At 41.3% G+C, this 21463-nt stretch overlaps 1 protein-coding gene across 2 annotated transcripts in view; it reads right to left on the bottom strand.

The window, feature by feature from the left end:
* LOC119478654 (transcription factor 4-like) overlaps positions 1 to 21463 on the bottom strand; it is a 227091-nt gene that overhangs the window by 103604 nt on the left and 102024 nt on the right. Inside the window, exons 7-8 of one of the 2 annotated variants that reach the window (XM_037753537.1) lie at positions 21039 to 21097; positions 256 to 382 (exon numbers count right to left, since the gene is read on the bottom strand). In XM_037753537.1, the coding sequence (XP_037609465.1) occupies positions 256 to 382; positions 21039 to 21097 (186 nt within the window). Of the gene's footprint in view, positions 1 to 255; positions 383 to 2376; positions 3770 to 21038; positions 21098 to 21463 lie in introns of those variants that run through there. The other variant, XM_037753538.1, reaches the window with a different exon arrangement.

Genomic DNA, 21463 nt, shown 5'->3' with positions numbered 1-21463 from the left:
ATGGTGTGATTTTGTTTGTATATTATAAAAATATTGCGCTTTATTGTAGGGTAAAAATGTATGATCAATTATTTCTTCCTCCATGCTCTTGATTTTTTTTTTTTTAAATTAAGATCTATGATTTGGAAAGTAAAAATGGGGTCACACTGTCACAGGCCAGAAAATGCTTCTTTCATTGTTGACATTTTGTAATAGAGAAAGCAGTTTAATGTGACTGTCACTGTGTCTAATGTGAGCGTGTCAGCGGCGTCTCACCCATGGTGTCCATAGGCAGCGTTCTCCTCCGCGGGTTGGAGCCGTAGTGTTGGTAGTACTGACCGGCCGGCTTGTTGGGCGACGTTGCGCCGGGACTCCCCAAACCCATCTCGCCACCCAGTATCGACTGGTCGAGAGACACCGAGACAGACAGAGACAGAAACGGAGAGAGTGAGAGAGATTGTTAATCATGTGACCTTGTGACTCAAGGACCAGGAAGAACGCTCCCAAGAAAATGAGAACAAAACAACAACTGAAGAAATGAAGACTGTAGCACAAAGACAAGAATATAATATCACCTGACATCCTTTAAAAAGAGTATTTAAAAAACGTTGAAGGTATTGAGAATTGTTGCAACCAAGATGACTTTTCATTGTGTTGAAGTTCAGCGTGTTGATGGCTGTTTTATTAGAACGTTGCGACAGAATTTGTTTGTATTAGTTGGAATGTTGTCAGTCGTGTCGGACCAATCAACAACAGTCAAACGTTGACGATCAAAGACAACAATGGAATGTTGGTAACAATTGAAATGTTGAAAATAACTGCAATGAAAATAATTGTTCAAACGTTCAGCATGTTGAGCTGAAAAGTGAAAGAAAGCTGAAATGCTGAGGACAATTTGGGACGTTGAATGTAAAAGGCATGTTGAAAGGAGAATATTGAAATTATCCAGAATACTTTAGAATACAATGAGAATGTTACGGAGAGCTGGTTATCAGTAATGTTGAAGAGCGTTGATATGAAATGTCGACCATAACCAGAACGTTGAGGGCAATTGGGCGTGTTTAGGACAACTGGAATGATGCTGATCAGTATGTTCATTGTTGAATTGATATGCCGAATAGTTATATTGAATGTAAGTGGACGGAAGAATGATCTGGAATACTTGTCCCGATGCTGAACACAGTGTATGTTAGTAATGCTGTGGAATGTCAGATTGTTGAAGAGTAAATGTCAAATATCTGAAACACTAAACAATGTCTTGATATTGATTGCCATTATGTTGAAAACGACTCTGCTTTTTTGTTAAGCTTCAATATATCCGACTTGGAACTAAATATTACGGAAGTGCCTGAAAAAAGCAAACAAATCAGTCATTTGAGGTAATTAAACCCATAGATAATGGATGTAGTGTTATATTGTCAATTGCCCAACTCTCTGTAATCTGGTTCTGCCCAAGGTTTCTACCTGTCTTGCCACTACCGCACCTAGTGCATGTTCATGGGGGATCTCTTGTTGGGTCTCTAAATTATAGAGTACGGTCTTGACCTGCTCTATATGAAAAGCGTCTTGAGATAACTTCTATTAATTGAATTGCAATCACACAACTGTCTTGGGTCATGCAATAACGTGAACGCCTGCAAGTGTCATATATGGGAATCTTTCCCATCACCATCCATCATACTGTATAAGCTGGAACGTGATGATGATGGAACGTGGTATTAGCAGAATATTGAGAATCATTATAATGGTGTTAAAAGTTAGTTCATATTTGTGTTTAGGCGTGTGTGTCTGTGTATTACATTGCATATGCTCATGTATTACTGCCCTAAATAGGTTAATGTAGTATATATATGGAAGTCCATGTGTGCCAATATTAAAATGAAATCATTCAATCAAATTTAAATTTTGTTTTTCTGTGTGAGCATGATGTATGACAATTAAAATGGAAATGGTTTGAAAATGCGCACTTGATGCCAAAATTCAAATTTCTCTAACAAATATTTTTTGCGCAATCAAAATAATAGATTGTGTCTTGAATATAACCAGCAAATTGCGAAATATGATCTTAAATCTGCCAAAACAAACTGTCATGAGACTCGCTGCCAGACAACCTGTCCTAACATTAACCATTTGAGGTCAATGCCCAACCTTAACCATCTCGCGAGACTTTCCCCAATTTGCTGGTTCCCTTCTAGACACGACACAAATAATAAAAAAAAAGATGAAGACAGACAGACACATGGATACATTAACATCAGAAAGACAAATTAATAAATAAATAACTGCTCTTTGGATTTGATATTGAAGCCGCCTAACTTCCAGGAACAAAGCCTACCTCAGACACCTCACACCGAGCTGATAACGAGAAATGAAACCGTGGCGTGTGATGGCATTTACCTCCATGAGAGCGACCTCATGCTGCTCAGCGTGGAGACGTTCATCTCACAGCTCCACGGCTCAGAGTCTAACTTCTCCTCTCTGCCGCTCTTTCCCTTCCTCTAACCGTGACTCTGTTTACGGCTCAAACTTAGCAAACCGCTCACACATTGTCCCCGCTAATTAAGTTCAATGATTCGGCAGCAACAAGTGGCGTCTGGGCTGATTTGGAGAGAAGAGAGCGCGAGAATAAAAGACGGAGAGAAGGATGGAGGAGAGGGTCTTTTTTTTTTTTTTTTTTTTAAAGTGGCACAAAAAGTTAGCAAGGAGGGAAGAGGTGAAAAAGAGCCTGCGAACCCCTCCTCCCCCTCCTTTAAATAGACTCCACCACTACTCCGTTAAAGTGTAGATTTTTTTCCCAGCTTTCTCGTTAAGTAATTAGTGTGCAGTGTATTTAAAGCAGAGGATGGGGGTGTGTGTTTGGAGGGGATGGTGGTGGTGGTGGATGTTTTTCGGGCTAATCTGAATTCTGATCAGCGCGTCCATCCTCTCTGTGGCTCAAAACAAGAGTTAGCTTGGCACTGCCGGGCCAAGGAAGGCTTTTCTCATGCTAAACAGGGCCTAAGTAGGCCAATTACAGGGCCAGCCTCGGTCTCAGAGCCATTCTCCGGCTTAAAACAAAAGGGCCCTTGTCTTAAATAAAGTCAGTCACACACACAGAGAGGGAGAGGGAGTCAGACACAAAGGCACACACACACAATCACACACCAATTCAGTCATCCTGTTCCTCTGTCCGTGTGTTTCAGTGTGTGTGTCGTCGAGGGTAAAAGGGGGTTCCCACTAAAACAAAAAGGGTCTCATTGATTGTGGCGCTTTTCTTTCTTTTCGGGTCTTTTCTTTGTTTTTTTTCTTCTCGTACTCGAGCATCGAGCCAGGCCAGGCCGGACCGGTCGCCCCGGCAACTAGACGAGCCGGAGGAGAGACAAAATACCCGTCTGTCTCTCTGTCTGTCTCTCTTTACCTGCTCGTCTCGCCGTTTCACTTCATTACACACTATCTGCTCAATATAATTGAGTTGAGATTAAAGGAATAGTCAGATTGGGGTGTTAAAGGGGTATTCCAACAATTTAGTGTTTCACTTGAATGAAGTTGGCTGACTTGCGCGAGACAGATTAGAAAAAAGAATGGTCAAAATCGAAGCAGCAGAGGACGAGATATCCTGACTATTAGTTCCTACGGGTCAAGCTCCAAAAACACTGGATCCTACATTTCCCATAATGCAATTGATAGTTGTTTCACCTGACTGGTCAGGCTGTTCTTATACACCATCCACAGCTATACCAGGAGACCGCTGCTCTTCTCCCATGTGAAACCAGAAGTCAACGCTGATTTATTTATCACAGAACTTCCGCATTTAAGTAACGCCACTTCCGGAGTTATCTTAAGCCAAACCAGGATCTTTTCCTAAACCTAACTAAGTAGTTTTGTTGCCTAAACCTAACAAAGTCAACCTTTTCCTAGTTTTCTTAGTTAGTTCTACGTTGTTTTCGTGTGTAGACAGAAGTTTATTTTGAAAAGACTGTATGCATGTAACGAGCGGAATTTGACACATGTTGCTGGACATTCGTTGGAAAACGCACAAAAAAGGGAAATAACTTTTTTGTAAGATATATGAACTGTTGCATGAGAATGCGTTGCCTAGATCAACGCTGCTAGCATGGCTAAAATCTGCTGCTCTTTTCTGCTACTTTTGTCAAGCACTTTGCATCCAATATACTTTTAACTTAATTTTAAATTTGTTGTCCCTTACTGTATGTATAAAGTAATCAGATTACACCGGACAGACATCTTGTGACATCTCAGACATCTTTTGGATATAATCTTAATGTGTTTCGAAAATAAACCTCCCAACAAGACATTTGTTGGACCGATCAGCTTGACTGGCATGCAGAAGCCGCACAACATGTTGAGTTCTGTCTGTATCAGCTCTTCTGCAACCTATAGTTACCCATAACCCCCTGCTCTGCGTAGATCCACAGAGATATTTATGTGTATCTTCATACAGTATACGTATAATTCCAGCCTCACACTGTTGTGATACTCATCAGGTTCACTCCTCCTCGCTCTGTTTCTTGCTTCTGTTTTACTTTCTACATTATCTTGTTTTCTCTCTGTCTCTATCTCACACACACACACACACACACACACACACACACACACACACACACACACAACCAGAGGTCTGTTTCTCACAGAGCTGACTGGGCTTCGGTAGCCAGCTGCTCACAGAGACGATATTAACTAAGATAGATTACCAGAGAGAGAGAGAGAGAGAAAGAGAGAGGGGGGTAAAAAGAAACAGAAAGAGGGAAAGAGAGAGAACAACAGACAAAAATGGAAGATTTTAAAGAAAAAAATGTAGAGAGAGGGAAGGAGAAAGAGAGAGAGATACACAAAGCAGCAAGCAGAACGGAGACAGACATGAAAAGAACAGAATAAAATAGTTGTCAGGACGGATGGCTGACTGTGGAGCAGCACGTAACTCCCTCTAAAACAACAGATTGACATTTTTACATTTCTCTTTGTCTACGGATTAAACAAGCGCAATATAACGTGTTAATTACTGAACTTCAGAGGCATCAGTATAGGTGTGTTTTTCAACTTTGGACAGAGCCAGGCTAGCACTTTCCACCTGCTTTCAGTCTTTATGGACGCTAGGCTACCTCGCTTTCAGTCCAAAATGGCGAAGTGTAGCTCTGCTGCTGGACGCTGACGTTGCAATGGAGCTGACAATTGACTTTCACTTCTCATCAATATGCGTTCTTTGTCTTTGGTATCAAATCACTTCTCCTTTCAGGATTTTCACTTTAAAAACAACAAAAGGGACATTTCAACAGAACATGATTGTTTTCTCTCTTCCTCTCTTTTACTGACCCCACCCCACCCCTCGCTCGTTTTCTCCTCAATTTCCACCTCTCCTACTCAACCCTCCGTCCTCAAGTGACTGAAAAAGCAAATGCTCAGATGTCATCAATTTCTACCATCCCAACTGTGAGAGACAGAGAGAGAGAGAGAGAGAGAGAGAGAGAGAGAGGCAGGAAGAAGTCATTAATTACCAGGAAGTGCTGGCGAGGCAGCGGCGCACCTGTACGCCAGCTTCGCTCCAGCTGACACACACACACACATACCCACACACATATATACACATGTACACACATTCTCTGCACACTAGCACACACAGACTCCTGAGGGAGCGAGGCCCTGAGGCTGCTACCAGAAACAGTAAAACCAGCAGAGACAACGAATAAAACTGGACTCACGGAGTTGGAACACTGTAACCACACATCACACACCAGACATTATACACATCCAGGGCTACATCTAACATATCAATTAATCATTTACTCTATTAAACGACTAAAATAGTGGAAAAAATAGCGAAAAATCAGTTCTCGCAGCACAAGGTGAAGATAAAAGGTATTCAATTTACGACGAGATAAAACAGAAATAATCACACTTTAAAAGCTGGATCCAGAGAATGTTTGACATGTTTTCTTGACTTAATTAGGGAGTTTCTTGTTGATTCATTTTATGCTGATCAACTAATGAATTAATTGACTAATCTTCTTAACACTGGACATATTCATTACATTTTTGGTGAACTTACAGTTTCCCTTTGTGGTCCACTAATATCATTCAATCAAACAATTAAAGGTCTTATGGATTTTATGTACCTGAATATTTGAAAAAAAAAAAAAAAAATACATCCACAGAGCTTTTAGAAAGGCTGGCTGGAAAGTATGGCTTTTCCAGAAAAAAAATATTATGATTGTGAATTAATCATTTAAAAAATGTTGGCGGGTCCAAACTGAATGTTTTGTTTATCTCTGATGTTTGGTTCCCATTTCTAACAAGGCTTGAGAGCCAATAGTATAACGACGTTGGTATCATGTGGTATCCGGACATGATCCAGATCGCCACCAAAATCTAATGGATTGTTCATTGTGCCAAACCCCACCCCTCCAAAAAATTTCATTTAAATCCATAGCTGACTTTTGGAATTATCCTCCAAATGGACAAACCAACAAACAAACCAACAAACCAACAAACCAACAAACAAACCAACAAAACAACACACCAACAAACCAACAAACCATCGCCGGTGAAAACATAACCTCCTTCCTAGACCTTCGGCCTTGGTGGAGGTAATTACAGGCTCAGTGCCCTTGAGCAAGGCACTAACAAGTTACGGCAAGTTCAAACAACCACTTACATCCAAGGTAAGGACAGTGCTGATTACCTGACACTGTCAAAGTTAAAGACTGAGAGCCAATCGTGTCGCAGAACCGCCATGCCAACACAAATACAGGAAGAAAACGGCCAATAACATCAACGCATTGGAGTCTCTGAAACACCAGCTGCTGTGTGTGTGTGTGTGTGTGTGTGTGTGTGTGTGTTTAGAATGATGTCAGAGCAAGAAAAACCTCAGGGACAGATACAGCAAACACACATACACACACGCACACGCACACACACACACACACACACACACACACTGCCTGCAGTAGCATTCGAAGCAGCGAGGGATCGACTTGCCAATGACAACTTCCTCCATCTTCTAACCGCTCCACACACACACACACACACACACACACACACACAATAACACACACTTCACTGAAACACACTTACACAAACAAACACACACACACACACACGCACACACACACACACACACGAAGCAGTTCAAAGCATTTCTCCTTAATTAGCGTTCAACGCTTGGCTTGACAAATAAATAGCGATCATTTAAGAACACTAAGAGAGGAATCAGACAGCACATTACACCTCACAATATCTGGCAGCTTCCTGCACGCAATTAGAACGAGGAGAGGAGAGGAGGGAGGGATGAAGGATGAGGGGGGGAGACAGTAGTTCAGAGGGAGGAAGTAGAGAAAGGTACTGTAGGAAGGATGGAAATACAAGTGGGGAGACAATTAAGTGGAGTAAGACGGAAGTTAAAAGGGGAGAAAAGAAGATGAGAGGAGGGGAAAGGAGGAAGGAGAGAGGGAGGGAGGGAGGGATGGAGGGGAAAGGGAGGGAAGGAAAGAGGTAAGGAAGGAGACAGTAGGTGGTAAGAGAGGATAAAAGGAAAAGTAGGAAACAGAATGGAAGTAGGGAAGAAAGGAAGAGAATAAAGGAGCAAAAGAAGGAAAGATGACAAGGACAGAAAGATAAAGGAAAAGCTGGAGGGAGGAAATGGGTAAGGAAAAGAGCTGATAAAGAAGGGAGGAAAATGTTGTAGGGAAGGAAGGAAGGATGGAAGTTGAGAGACAAACAAGTAGGGGTGGAAGGATGAAAGTGGAAAGAGGACATGGAACTGAACGAGGAAGGTAAGGAAGGATGGAAATGGGTATAGGGATGAAAGGAGACAGTGTTGGTGGGGCGAGAAGGAAAGGGAAAAGAGAAGAGACAAGTAAGGTAGGGAGGGAGACAGAAGCTAATAAGGGAGGGCAGAGAAAAGGAAAGGTAGGGAGGAAAGGAAAAAGGTAGCAGTTGGTGGGGGAAAAGGAAAGGTAAGAAGGAGAGAAGTACAACAGAAGAGACAAGTAGGGAAGGAAGAAGGGAATGAGGGGGGAATGAAAGAGGGAGGTAGAAACACATGAAGAGAAAAGCAGGGAGGAAAGGAAAGAGGTAGGGAAGGAGACAGAAGCAATAAGCGAGGTAGTAGAAAGGAGGAGTCATGGAAGAGGAAAAGGAAAGAGGGTAAGAATGAAGAAGAGTAGGAGCGAGTAAGAGAGAAGGGGAAATAAAGGGAAACAAGGCGTTAAAGCAGGAAGTGAAGGGAAAGTGCAGAAGGACCGATGGCGGGAAAAGAAAGGGAGAAAGGAAGAAGGAAAGGTGGGTGGGATTATCAGGGAAGAATGCGGAGGAGACAGGAAGTGAATGAATGATAGATGGAGAGACAGATTTATATTTAGAGATGAAAAGAGAGATGAAAAGAGAATGAGAAATAGGCTTCCCTGCAGTGCCATCTTGAACTGATCGTTCCCATCATGCCTCATTCCCAGCTGCCTTCACTTTGTAGTGGTGGAGACGTTGTCGTCATCAGAACCAGGAGCAAACACATACAGGAGTGTAGAAATGAAACGTATAGAATGGACATTCTTATTTCAGAGTGAAGGTACCGGTGTCATATGAAAGGAAAGGGAAGGAGGATAAATAACGCTCCAAACATGCGCAAAATTTTGACGTGGAAAAACTGGCATGACTATTTTCAAAGGGGTCCCTTGACCTTTGACCTCAAGATATGTGAATGAAAATGGGTTCTATGGGTACCCACGAGTCTCCCCTTTACAGACATGACCACTTTATGATAATCACATGCAGTTTGGGGCAAGTCATAGTCAACTGACACACCACAGCCATGTTATGATTTGAGCATATTTTCTATGCTAAATGCAGTACCTGTGAGGGTTTCTGGACAATATTTGTCATTGTTTTGTGTTAATTGATTTCCAATAAGAAATATATATATACATTTGCATAAAGCAAGCATATTTGTCCACTCCTATGTTGATAAGAGTATTAAATACTTCACAAATCTCCGTTTAAGGTACATTTTGAACAGATAGTAAAATGTGATTAAATATTGTAACTGATTGACAGCCCTAGTAAACATATAACTGAATCGTGTCCACTGTTACTTTGAAGGCCATACGTTAATATCCAAAAAAATGTCCAAGGCCTAGGCTGCATTTCTTTCTGACTTAACGGAGGTTCAAGGCCTGTGGGATCCAGGAAGTTGTCGCTTCATCTGTCACAGATAAGAATCCAAGGGAAGCCCAGCAGAACTGAGCTCTGATGAAGGAAACACACATGAAAAATATCAGCTCGCTTTCCCCACATCTCACAGATCTAGACTGGTTTAGTTTGTGTGCATGTGAGAATCAGTGCAAAAACACGCAGATGCATCACTAGTGTATGCATCAGTGTGTGTGTGTGTGTGTGTGTGTGTGTGTGTGTATTGAAGTTTTGGCAGTATAGTGTGTGTGTGTGTGTGTGTGTGTATATCTGTGTGTGTGTGTGTCAGCTCTGTAGTGTAGGCGTGACAGCTCAGTTCTGTTCTGTGTCTGTTACCAGCTGTTGTACTTCACTCGCAGTTTCTGTGTGTGTGTGTGAGCGTGTGTGTGCGTGACAGCGCGCTGTTTGATGTTAGACACATCAGAGAGGGGAGAGGGTTAACTTCACTGAACGGAGATAGAGAGGAGCTCCCTGGTTTGCTTCCACGATGCCTGACGAGAACTTGTTAAACAAACACAGAGTCGACTGCTGCACGAATTAATCAAATACGTTAACCCTTTTCACAGCCGAGTAACTCCACCCCATAAAACACATGCATGCAGCGTCTCACAAGAAAACACATAGTGGTAGTAATGGAATAAGTCCGTCAGGCCAGACTGGCAACGCCATAATGAAATAATCCATTAAGAATAAATCCTGCCTGCAAAAAAATCTCTATATAGTAACTTGGCTGAAAACCACACCTGGACAGAAGGTCAGAATTTGCAGTATAGGGTCCTCTGGAGTGAAGTACGTCACTCCCGTTGATGCCAAGTAAAGAGCATAGGTTTACTTTTTCAGTAGGTAATGGTTCTGTCACATTAGAGCAGTGGTTTCCATCATGGGTACCGGGCCCCACTAAAGCTGGGCATATACCCTTTTAGAAATGTTGTTGTGTACTTTCTACTCCTACTGTACAAATAGATAGTTTGCGATGTAAAGCCAAAGCTCACAATTTATGCGCTCAGACTGTACGTTCCGATCGTCAGCCAGGACGAGTGCTCACACTGTACGTGTAAAATAGAAAAAAAAAGAACCTGCGGGCCGTTCTGGCTGTTGACGATTGTCAATAAAGATTCGTTTGAAAGGTCCGAGGCAGGTAAAGTTTGTTTGCTAGCAGAGGTCCGTACAGGTCATAATGCTATAACAAAGTCAGAAACGTGCTGCCTTGATCATCTGTGCTATCCTGTCTGCTGAAACGTCAAAAAAAAAAAAAAAGGGGCAGCGGCGTTTTGTTATATGAACTCTCAGGTGGCGAGGAAGACGTGGATGGTATGGCTTGTCCAATTTTGCAGAGAGAATTAGAGGTAAACTAGCTACGTTTTATGTCTATTGTAGCCTACATTGTTATCTTGATAGCTATGCTCTGATTACTGTAAAAAGAGGAGAAAAAAGGCAGTGACGTTTTTGTTTCTACAAGACATTATTTATAATATGTTCACGTCACAATGTTGGAATTTGACCTTTACTCCCAGTGTAAAGGACTCAGAGGTGTACTCATGTATAGCCGTAGCACTTTCACATAGGAAAACCAAAACTGAAAGGATTTAGGTTTAATTATTTCAGCGGACTTTTATCAGCATGTTTTGAGCTAAATGTCCATCTATAATTTAGCTTTAAAAAAATTAAATTACCTGATTCTTCGAGATGCCAAAACTGTGTTGTTAAGATAGTGGATATTTCCCTAAAACTATAACTGAAGGAACCCAGTAGCTCCATCATGTCATAATAGTACCGGGTGGTCCTGACACTCAGAAATGCTCATATAATGGATACCACACACAGACTGTCAGCTGTCATAGCTGATGAATCAACACAACCACAGCACGCGTGAGCCCAGCAGTGTGTGTTTGTGATCGATAGTCAAATAAAATAGTGTTGATCTGTTCGGCCGGCAAATGAGACTAAACGACGGCTGAGAGTCTCCTGAGAGCAACGAGCAGCTGGATCAGTGTGTGTGTCTGTGTGTGTGTGTTTGTGTATATGTGTGTAAGTGTATATGTATGTGTGTGTGTTTGTGTGTTCAGAGCTGGAGAGCAGCTGTGAGTGGAACATCTCACCACACACAGAGTTGCACAGGATGGATGGATGGATGGATGGAAGAGGAGAGGAGTTATTTATGATAGTTAGATTAGAGAAGCCTCTAATGATCCCCAGAGGGGAAATTCGGGACAGATAGACAGACACACACTTATATAAATATATATGAACGTGAATGAGTATATGAATGTATTCTTATACAACGGTTCATATGATATCTTAGGAAAAAGTTATTCCTCCTTTTCCTACAAATGTGTAGCAACACATGTCAATTACTGCTTGTTACATATGCCTACAGTCCTTTCAAAATAAACTTCCGTCTTCACAAGAAACAACGTCCTTAGGTTTAGGCAAGAAAACTACTTAGTTAGGTTAATAAAAAGATCTTGGTTTGGCTTAAAATAACTACAGAAGTGGCGTTACTTAAGAACGTAACTTACGTGAAAAATTAAATCAACGCGGCCTTCGTCACTATTTATATTTCCTGGTTTATGATTACGTAAATTACACACAAACTTATTTTGTGTGATATACACGAATTACAGTGCATTACTTTTCGTAGGTATAGCTACAAATAGTATAAAATAACCTATTATATTGGAGAAACACTGTATTCCTATTACAATATACTGTATATATACAATGCTATAATAAAGATTTGGCCTATCAGGACAATATGGTCAAAGCAGCTTCATTAATATTTCCCTCCGTGTAAACAGTCTTTGACTCGCCCTTGTTTTTTTTGATTGTTTTTTTTTTCTTCCTGGACTTCAGGCCAGCTGTTGGGGGCTTGTACTTCCTCCTGCTACGCCATTGGTCAGAAAACAGCCAATGGGGACAGGCTCAGAGGACAGAGGGAATGAAGTGATGATGAACACACACACACACACACACACACACACACCCTCAGTAACCAGATTCCAGCGTAAAACCCACGCACAGGAACCGTCGGCCTTCCACAGGGAATGAGGAGTGTCGCTCTCACACACACAGACGCACACACACACACACACACACACACACACACACACACACACACACACACACACATAGAGTTATTCCTGGCCTCCATACAGAGACATTCCACAGATCTGTAAAAATATTGCATCTTGAGAGAGACAGAGATACAGACACAAAGAGAAAGAGAGAGAGAGAGAGAGAGAGAGAGAGAGAGCGAATCACAAAACACAATATTGCGATACTCGATATGGAGAAAGAGAACTGAAACTGTACATGATTCTTGATTTCTTTGACAAATTTGTCATGACCTGACACCTTAAAGGAGCTTAACAAAGAGAGGATGAAGGGGCTTCATGCAAGAACAGTTTTGTAATCTCTGGTATTCTCATCCTAAACCCTCTCTTTTCTGTGAGGTTTACCCAAACGAGCGTTCTGAGTCCAATTCACCAAACTCTCCTAACAGCACAAACTTGTCGTTTCAGCCTGATGAATACCACCTGTTCATGAGAAGGTGTGCATTCGTAAGATTTCATCATTAGCATAACGGACCTAAAATAGTCATATAGGGCTGCCTGTTCTGCTCTGTTTGTGGACAAGTTTCACTCACAAAAATGTCACCTGATAGTAAAAAGAAGACTTTCACACACACGTCCTGTTTCGTCAATCAGCAGCCAAAAACTTTACTTGACCTACCTATCTTGGTGTGCAAATCAAGAGAGGAACAATTCCTAATCGCTAGCGGAAACAAGATTCCAAACTGAAGCAGTTGTTGATCACTTGCGGCCCCTACTGGCTGGTTAAGAGTAGTGAGTATTTATGACAATATAAAACAGTCAATAAAACGCGTTTTTCAAAAAGTGTGAATCACCGCAAACACAAGAAGAAGTCCTTGAGCATACAGTCATAAATGAGCACAGAAAAGATCAGGCCGATGGGTCCAGTAGTATGTGAGATTAGCTGTGGACAGACGGACAGATGCACACACACACACGAACAACACATAATCTCCTCAGGCTACACCTGCCGAATATAATAACCTGAGGTCACCTCCACAGGGATGATCAAACACTCCCATATAACCACTCAGACGTATTACAACTCAAGAGGAAAGGACAAAAAGAGAGATAAAGACATGAGAAATAGAGGTAAAGACATGGAGGACTCCCTCTCTCTGCAGTCTCTTGACCCGTCAGAGAGGTGTGGAGGTCCGAGGTCAGTGTGTTTGGAGAGCCCCTCAGAGTGTTTAAGGACCAGCTCATTGAGGACTGATGAGCAGGAAGCTGAGGACGACACACACTTGCTACTGTTTCAGCAGGTTACAGTTTAGTCCTGTAGCTAATGCTGAGTGGAGTTGCAGCACTTTACAGTAATTACTAACTGTATATATACTGTCTATACAGTAAGATTCACACTTTGGAATTTCCATAAATCACATGTATGCTGTGTGTGTGTGTTTGAGAGAGAGTAAATATATGGTTAAGGAATACTCTACATATCTACATACATGTGCTTTAATATAAGTGTGTGTGCATGTGTGTGTGCACCTCCTTTAATAGGTAAATGCAGCTTCTGAGCCTCTCTGAAAGCTCGCAGGGCTTCAAAACGGAGCCTTCAGCACTTTCTACTGACTGATGTGTGTGTGTCAGTGTGTGTGTGTGTGTGTGTGTGTGTGTAAGAGAGAGAGAGAGAGAGAGAGAGAGAGAGAGAAGGGTTAAAGGCTCTTTTTTCATGTTGCATTCCAGCAGAACCTCACATCCAAACTGCTGCTGCCTCAGCTGTAGCTGCCGGCCCACGACTAACCTACTGATCTGTGAGGCGATAACTGGATGACAGGCATGCTTTGGTGTGGCTGAGAGTGTGTGTGCGTGTGTGTGTGTGTGTGTGTGTGTGCGTGCGTGTGTGTGTGTGTGTGTGTGTGTGTGTGTGTGTGTGTGTGTGTGTGTGTGCGCGCAGCCAACACAGTGGCATTTGCTTGAATGAACGGAACAGAGCGAGGGAGAAGAGAAAAATTGAGGGAAGGAAACGATGAAAAACAGCAAGATAAGAAGATATAAAGAGTAAGAGAGAGTATAATGTACAGTAAAAGATAGTGGCAATGTGTGTGTGTGTGTGTATGTGTGTGTGTGTGTGTGTGTGTGTGTGTGAGAGAGAGAGAGAGAGAGGAGGAGGATCATCCTCTCCCATCCCTTCATCCAGGTGGTGTGGGTTATTCTGCTTATGTAGACAGAATATCCCTTTAGATGGCTTTAGATAGCAGCCACAGACAAGCCACACAGCGTGAGTGTGTTTGCGTGTGTGTGTGTGTGTGTGTGTGTGTGTGTGTGTACTGGCTGTATATTATACTACCCATGAGGGTGTTTCTGCTGTGGTTACGGGTGTTCAGGTGGTGACTCTCAGCAGCAGTGTAGCCACAGAAATCCCCATAAAACGAAGGGAAGAGCAAACAACAACATACTGATGATTACCAGCAGCGGAGCTGAAAATGTCAGGTTTGCCCCGAGGATGGCGCTAAAGCAAAGGTCACAGAGTCATTAAGGTCTAAATGGTTCAACCTCTGGGGAGAAGAAATGATGACTATCTGTCCATTACTTGTTGATGGTTCTTGTGAAAGAAGTGAAAGTTTGTGCTGTAGGTGGTGAAGTGAGAAGGTCAGGAGGTCAGCAAAATCATAAGGGATTATGGGGATCATGAATGTTAATAGCATCTCATCAAAATCCATTCAGTAGTTTCTGAGACACACATGGATCCAAGGACAGATAGTCTGACAAATCGTAACAACAAATGACCAGCAATCTCCAGTGTCAAAGTCAGACACTTTGTACACCTAACCTCACCTCACCATTCTCCATAAGAGGTTTTGTCAAGCTACATCCTCCTCAGGATCAACAGTCATTATTCACACGACCACAAGGGGTCCTTGTAAGGAAAACGGAAACACAGGCTGTTTTAGACATTTGATCAAATTGCCAATTCCAATTGTTTTTTTTCTAATGAAAACAGTCTCACTCTCGCAAAATAACCAACTACTGCATCTCCCTGACAGGTGTAAAAATGCTCATGACATGTGACGACTGAGCTCTAACGTAACTGTCAAGTCAATTACAGTGAAACACTGTGCAGCGTCCCTCACTGCAGAAGATCAGTGAGCGACTCTCAATGAAACATCGGAGAGAGGAGAGAGGTGGGAATCATGACAGCTGAACTCCGCCTGCTGATGAATATCATGTGATGTGATCAAAGACACAACAGCAGCTAAATGGGCCTGAAGGCAATGTTGTTTTGTCAACTGCTGTTTCCAAGAATGTCAAGAATGAATCTCTGAAATTGAACTTTTGAGCCAACATTGACGAGAATCGGACACAACAACATTTCCAAAAATCGTACAGTGTAAGCCCAGCTTTAGGCAACATCAGGCTTGACTTAAACATCGCTTTCCTAACTTTGTAAAACAAAATGTAACAAATAAATACGTAGATATACTGTAAATTTAATGAATTGTTATATATTATTAAAATAATAAATCGTTCACTGGCAACTTGGTAAAAAAAATCTTCAAAATTTGAATTACAATTCAAATGTAGACCTTTTTAATGCAGCAACAAATTGGTCAAAACTTAAACAGAAATTAAAATTCCAGTATTAAAATGTATAATATACACATATAGAATTGAATTGAATAGATTGACCCCAATGTCATCGATACCTGATCCATTTATTTGAGTAAGTATCGGCCCGATATCGGTGCATCCATAATAATGTTTGCATGGATGTAGTTTTAAATGAAACTCAAATTACAGCAAATTCTGAAAAAATACCAATAATTTAACAAAAATGTAATTACATCCTCAGATAAATGAAACAAGTGTTGTTCCCGATGTCACATGCAATCAAACAACAGACTCTGTCCTTTTCCATCCCTGGTGATCTGAGCGTATTCATGCCACCTTCAGCCAGCAGACGATGGGTTTTGGAGGGTGTTTGGGTGTTTTTAGGGGAGCAGAGCTAGCTGTTGGGGGGTTGGGCTCGTACCTTGGCAGGAGGCCACGTTTCCCAGCCCCCATCACCCATTTACAGCTAGGAGAGAATCACCAGTCAGACCCAGTCAGCTTTCCAGTTTGCACTGGATACAAGCAGTCAGTTCGTACCAAATACAAATCTGTACTACTACTGAAGTAAAAGGCTCTGTCCGGCACTGTGCTTTCCTCTGCTGTGACAAGAGTGTTGATGAAGCATTAGGTTGTTCAATTTGACTCATTTACATTTTCTATGTGCTTCGTAATATTCTGCACAACCTCACCTCAGTGCGTCCGCGACTTGCTGCAAGTCGGTTTAGTTTTTATGTGGAAATCAGCCCGCTACAACGGTTGCTATGGCAATGGTACACATAAAAATGACCGCCGCTCTGACCATTCTGCTACGTTGATTTGAATGGGAAGGTTTGTTCTACTCCGGACTAGACTATGAAGCTCTAGGTACCCTTCTAGTGTTAGTTTTGGACATGTCAGGGACAGCGTGACAATATATGCTTGTTACATGCATAGTGTCCTTTCAGCAAAGTTTAAGCAACCTAACCACTTAGTCAGCGTTGGGAAACAATCATGGTTGATGTTAACTTCACTGACTAACGACTCATGTGACTAGCAAGTGCCTAACTATACTAACGAGTTACGTGACAAAATGAGTAAAAATCGATTTTACGTTTCACATGGGCCTAGAACCGCAGTCTAGTCCGATGTTTCAATCAAAGCTTTGTGGATGAGAGCAAGAGTTGATGAGATTCAGATATTTGTAAGTCGACAATTCTTAGATCAAGATATTTCTTCACTTGACATGACAAACATTAACTGCTTCGAGTAACCTCTTCAACTGAAAATGATGTCCACAGAAATGATTCGTCAGTCAGTGCTGATTGGTTAAGGCACACTAGCCCTAACCACCCTCCCAAACAGAAATCGGATAACATCAACACAATGTCAGACCGAATAATGAAGTGAAAATTAAATGGAAGTTCAATCCAGATTATCCCGCTAAATGTTTTGGACCTCAGCTGGAGGAAATTTGCAGATTTGTGTTTGTGATTGAGCGCATAGTCAAAAGTTAAACATTTTAAAACAAAAACTGGAGCCAAAACGCGGAACCAAAACCTAAATTACCTCAAAAGTCCAATGGTACGAATGTATTTGATTTGGTCAGAGAGTTGTGGAATAAACTGGGGTCACTGGAAATCTTCCCGCTGTTAGCATGTGAGCTCATCCTTCCCTCTAAGTGTTTTTTTTTTTCACTAACGGCCGAGGATGAAGCCAAAGGATTTTGGACTTCAGCCCAGCATGTAAATTTATCTGCCATTTCCAAACAATTTCCATCAGGAGCCATTCAGACTGTGTAACAGGATAATTTGACAGCAGCCCAGTAGGAAAGTGGCCAGTGAGGCAGTAATGTTTGATTTATTTCATATTTTTGTCCTCTATCGTTTGCTGTAGTCTCACAAAGGCCACAGCTGGATGTGAGAGGTGGTTATAAATAAAAGATCAGCAAGTTGATGATAAATGGATGGATGGATGGATGGATGAGTGGATAGACGGATGGATGAGTGGATAGATGGATGGATAGACAGATGGATAGATGGATGGATGGATGGATGGATGGATGGATGGATGGATGGATGGATGGATGGATGGATGGATGGATGGATGAGTGGATAGACGGATGGATGAGTGGATAGATGGATGGATAGATAGATGGATAGATGGATGGATGGATGGATGGATGGATGGATGGATGGATGGATGGATGGATGGATAGATGGATGGATGGATGGATTAGAGAGTGATCACATCAACAAACGGACGGCCAGATGAACAAATGAATATAGTAAATGGTTGAATAGTGAATAAATGAGTGGTCAGATGGATGGATGGATTTGTCAGTGAGTCATCCAAATGACAAAAGGACTGATGAAAGGACAAATTCAAATGAATAAATGAGTGTTCAGATGGAGGAGATGGAATAGACGTAGGCTGAACTTTGTAAATGAACAAGTGCACATAACACCTAACATCTACGAATGAATGAATTAATCAATGAATGAAGGGAGAGATGGATGGATGGATGAATTAACGAATGAGAGAATGAATGTATGAGCGAGTGCTCAGATAGGCCAATTGACAGATGACTGAACAAAATAAATGAGTGAGTGAGTGAGTGGTCAGATGGATCAATGAATGTATGACTGAACATATGTATATGCAAATTAATAATTTAACATACCACCTAATGCATTAATTGAACAAATGAATGCATGAAAAAACGGCTATGAAGTATGATTGAACGTTTTAACAATTGAATGAATAAAAGGTTGAATACATGAAAAACTGAACTGAACAAGTTACTGAACAAAAGTACATATGAACGGCATGTTCTTTCTCTTTGTGTCTGTGTGTTTCTTCACGAGGTTGTCAGGGCCAAAACCCGTCCTTGTAACAGAAAGAGAAATATAAAAACCAAAAGGTAGGAAGGTCTTTTTACCCTAAACGTCTGAAAAGTACTACGAGTCCTTCAAATACCACACTGGGATTTTTACCTGTCTTTACTTTCTATTCTTCAATCACAAGGCTGGACAGTAACGGTTAGTAGTTAAAGTAATACTTTTAGTGCATAACATCAAAAGTGTTATAATGTTTGGAAAGTTCTACTGCACCTATTAAAGGTGTATTGTGCCGAAACTTCTGCATATCTGAATTATTGAGCAGTTAAACAGCATGATCCAATTCCCCTGATCTGAAACCCAAACATCTAGTAGTGCAAAAGGAAACGTATCAACCTTCATATATTCATCCCAATCTGTAACATCTTTTAGCACAACTTAGATTTCCATAAGCAGGGAAATGCACTTCTTTGATAAGCTTTAATTAATAGACGTTCAAGACTAAAAGGAAAATGAATCCATAACATCAGACTCAGTCAACTTGTCCAACAGCCTGCGCTCGAATGTGATTTCTTAAATTTCAAAAACCAGAAGGAGGTCATCAAATTACGGCGAGCACATCAAGCCTCTCTCTGTTTAATATTCCACCGTCAGAATCAAACACCAACATCTGTATATTCTCTTAATTATCAACGTGCGTCTTCTCATGGATGCATATGGTCCACGAGAACTGAGCGGGAAGATTACAGTGCAGATTCAAAACGCAGCTATTACCAAAGTCCTCACAACACCTGGCGCCACCGCCAACAATAAATATTCCTTTAAAATAACTACACTTGAAGTTAAAATGAATAATTACTTGTTTTATGAAGTTGGGAATATGCGGTGAAGTTAGGGATCTCTCTGGAAAACTAAAAAATATAACAGATGTTGTTTTTAGTAGTCTTGTTGATGATTGACACATAAGAAGCTAGACAATTTCAAAGGGGTCCTTTGACCTCTGACCTCAAGATATGTGAATGAAAATGGGTTCTATGGGTACCCACGAGTCTCCCCTTTAAGGACTTGCCCACTTTATGATAATCGCATGCAGTTTTAGGCTAAACCATGCAGTTTTCTGTTATTTTCACCTATTCTTAAATGGTGTATTTGAATATTTCTGCATACTGGGGTCCCTAAATAGTCTTGGAATTAAATAAATTGGGTATCACTGTAAAGCTGAGACTCTTGTGGATCCAATGAGTCCAATTGTACTCATGTGTGATGATGTTACTCCCCATAGTAGCCATTTCACAGTGACTTTTTTTTAACTCAGATTTTATACATATGGTGGTGTGTCTTTATAGTATGACAGTTTTCCTTCACAATCACAATATATCGCCTTGCTTACAGTATCGCAATATATCACAATATATTAAATCGTTACCCCTGTATCATGATACATATCGTATCGCCAGATAACGCGATAACGCTGCAGACGGCAGCCGTTAAATGGGCTACAATGTAGTCACTGTCGGCAGCTCCTTACCGTCAATGTACATTCTCTAAAAGTGCTTGTTTTTGCCACTGATAGGCTCAGATTCTTATTATAAGTGTCTGACAACTGATAATAACAAATACCATAGTTACTCTATGAGGTCAAATGCATCATCCTCAATAACTTTCAATAATCTTCAATAACCAGTAGGTTAAAACCAGTAATGTTTCACTCTGCCCTGCACGACATTCCCCGCTTTCAGTGGGGAAACTATAAATGGCCAAGCTAACAATCTACATGATACAGGGTATAATGTAGGCAATTAACTGCATGCTTAATTCCTCTCTCTACATCAGTGATAGTCAACTTGATGAACTCGATGGGTCAACATTTTCTAATTCACAATGGGATTTTAATTGTACTTTGAATGTAAACAATTTGCCAGAGTGCATTAAAAAAAAGCATCAAAATAGATTAATAAAGCTTGTTTATCAAAAAAAAGTGTCAGTGGAGGATCCCCCAACAGAGGGGGCCTTCTCATGTTTGTTCAGTTTATCTGATAAATAATATCAATGTTTGTTTATTAACTGTCATTTTGCAAAAGTGGACCCTTGGCCAAGCAAGCTGAGTATCCCTGCTGTTTAACAAAGTCAGGTCTGTCCTTGATGCTTCATATTGGCTCCAGAAACTCAAACACATCCCAGATATTTTTCATCTGCAGCCTGGCTCATGTTCAGCGACTTGAACCCATTTCCTGCTGTCCACTTCTACACAACTGTTCAGTGGGAGGGATGAAGAGTCAGTCCCTGAGCTGAGACTGCACATCCTCTACCACTGACCTCAGATCAAATCCAATCAGGGTTCGCTCACCGCTTTTGACACAACAAAAAAACAACCAACAACTCTGCTTTTATAAGAGAAGACAGTCACAGCGGGACTCACCTGGTGGCAGTGTGGGTTGGACTCTCTGCCGTACGAGTACGAACTCCTCTCTGATTTACCTGCAGGAGGGCGACAAGAAAAGAGAGGGAGCAGTTAGCAGAGGGAGTCATCTCAACAAGGACTGATCCATATCTGCACTGTAAACCCATTCAGAAGTAAACCACCTCATTTACTACTTAATCTGTGAAGCCAAGGGGATTACAAACAACGTTAGCGTTAGAACACAGGCTTCATTCACTCATTCATAAAGAGGGGATGACAAACTAATTAACATTAATTCATTCATTTTCAACACTTAAATTACAAAACACATATTTCAATCTTTCTTTCATTCATTTAAATGATCATTCATTTACACTTTGTTTAGGAAACACAGTAAAAGATGTTCAGTAGAAAAGAGCCAAAGCCAGTTTTCATGATCAGAG

Source organism: Sebastes umbrosus, chromosome 19 (assembly GCF_015220745.1).
Source record: "Sebastes umbrosus isolate fSebUmb1 chromosome 19, fSebUmb1.pri, whole genome shotgun sequence".
In the NCBI taxonomy this organism is placed as follows: domain Eukaryota; kingdom Metazoa; phylum Chordata; class Actinopteri; order Perciformes; family Sebastidae; genus Sebastes; species Sebastes umbrosus.
Note: the sequence above shows the minus strand (reverse complement) of the source record. Positions and strands in the feature narration are given on the sequence as shown.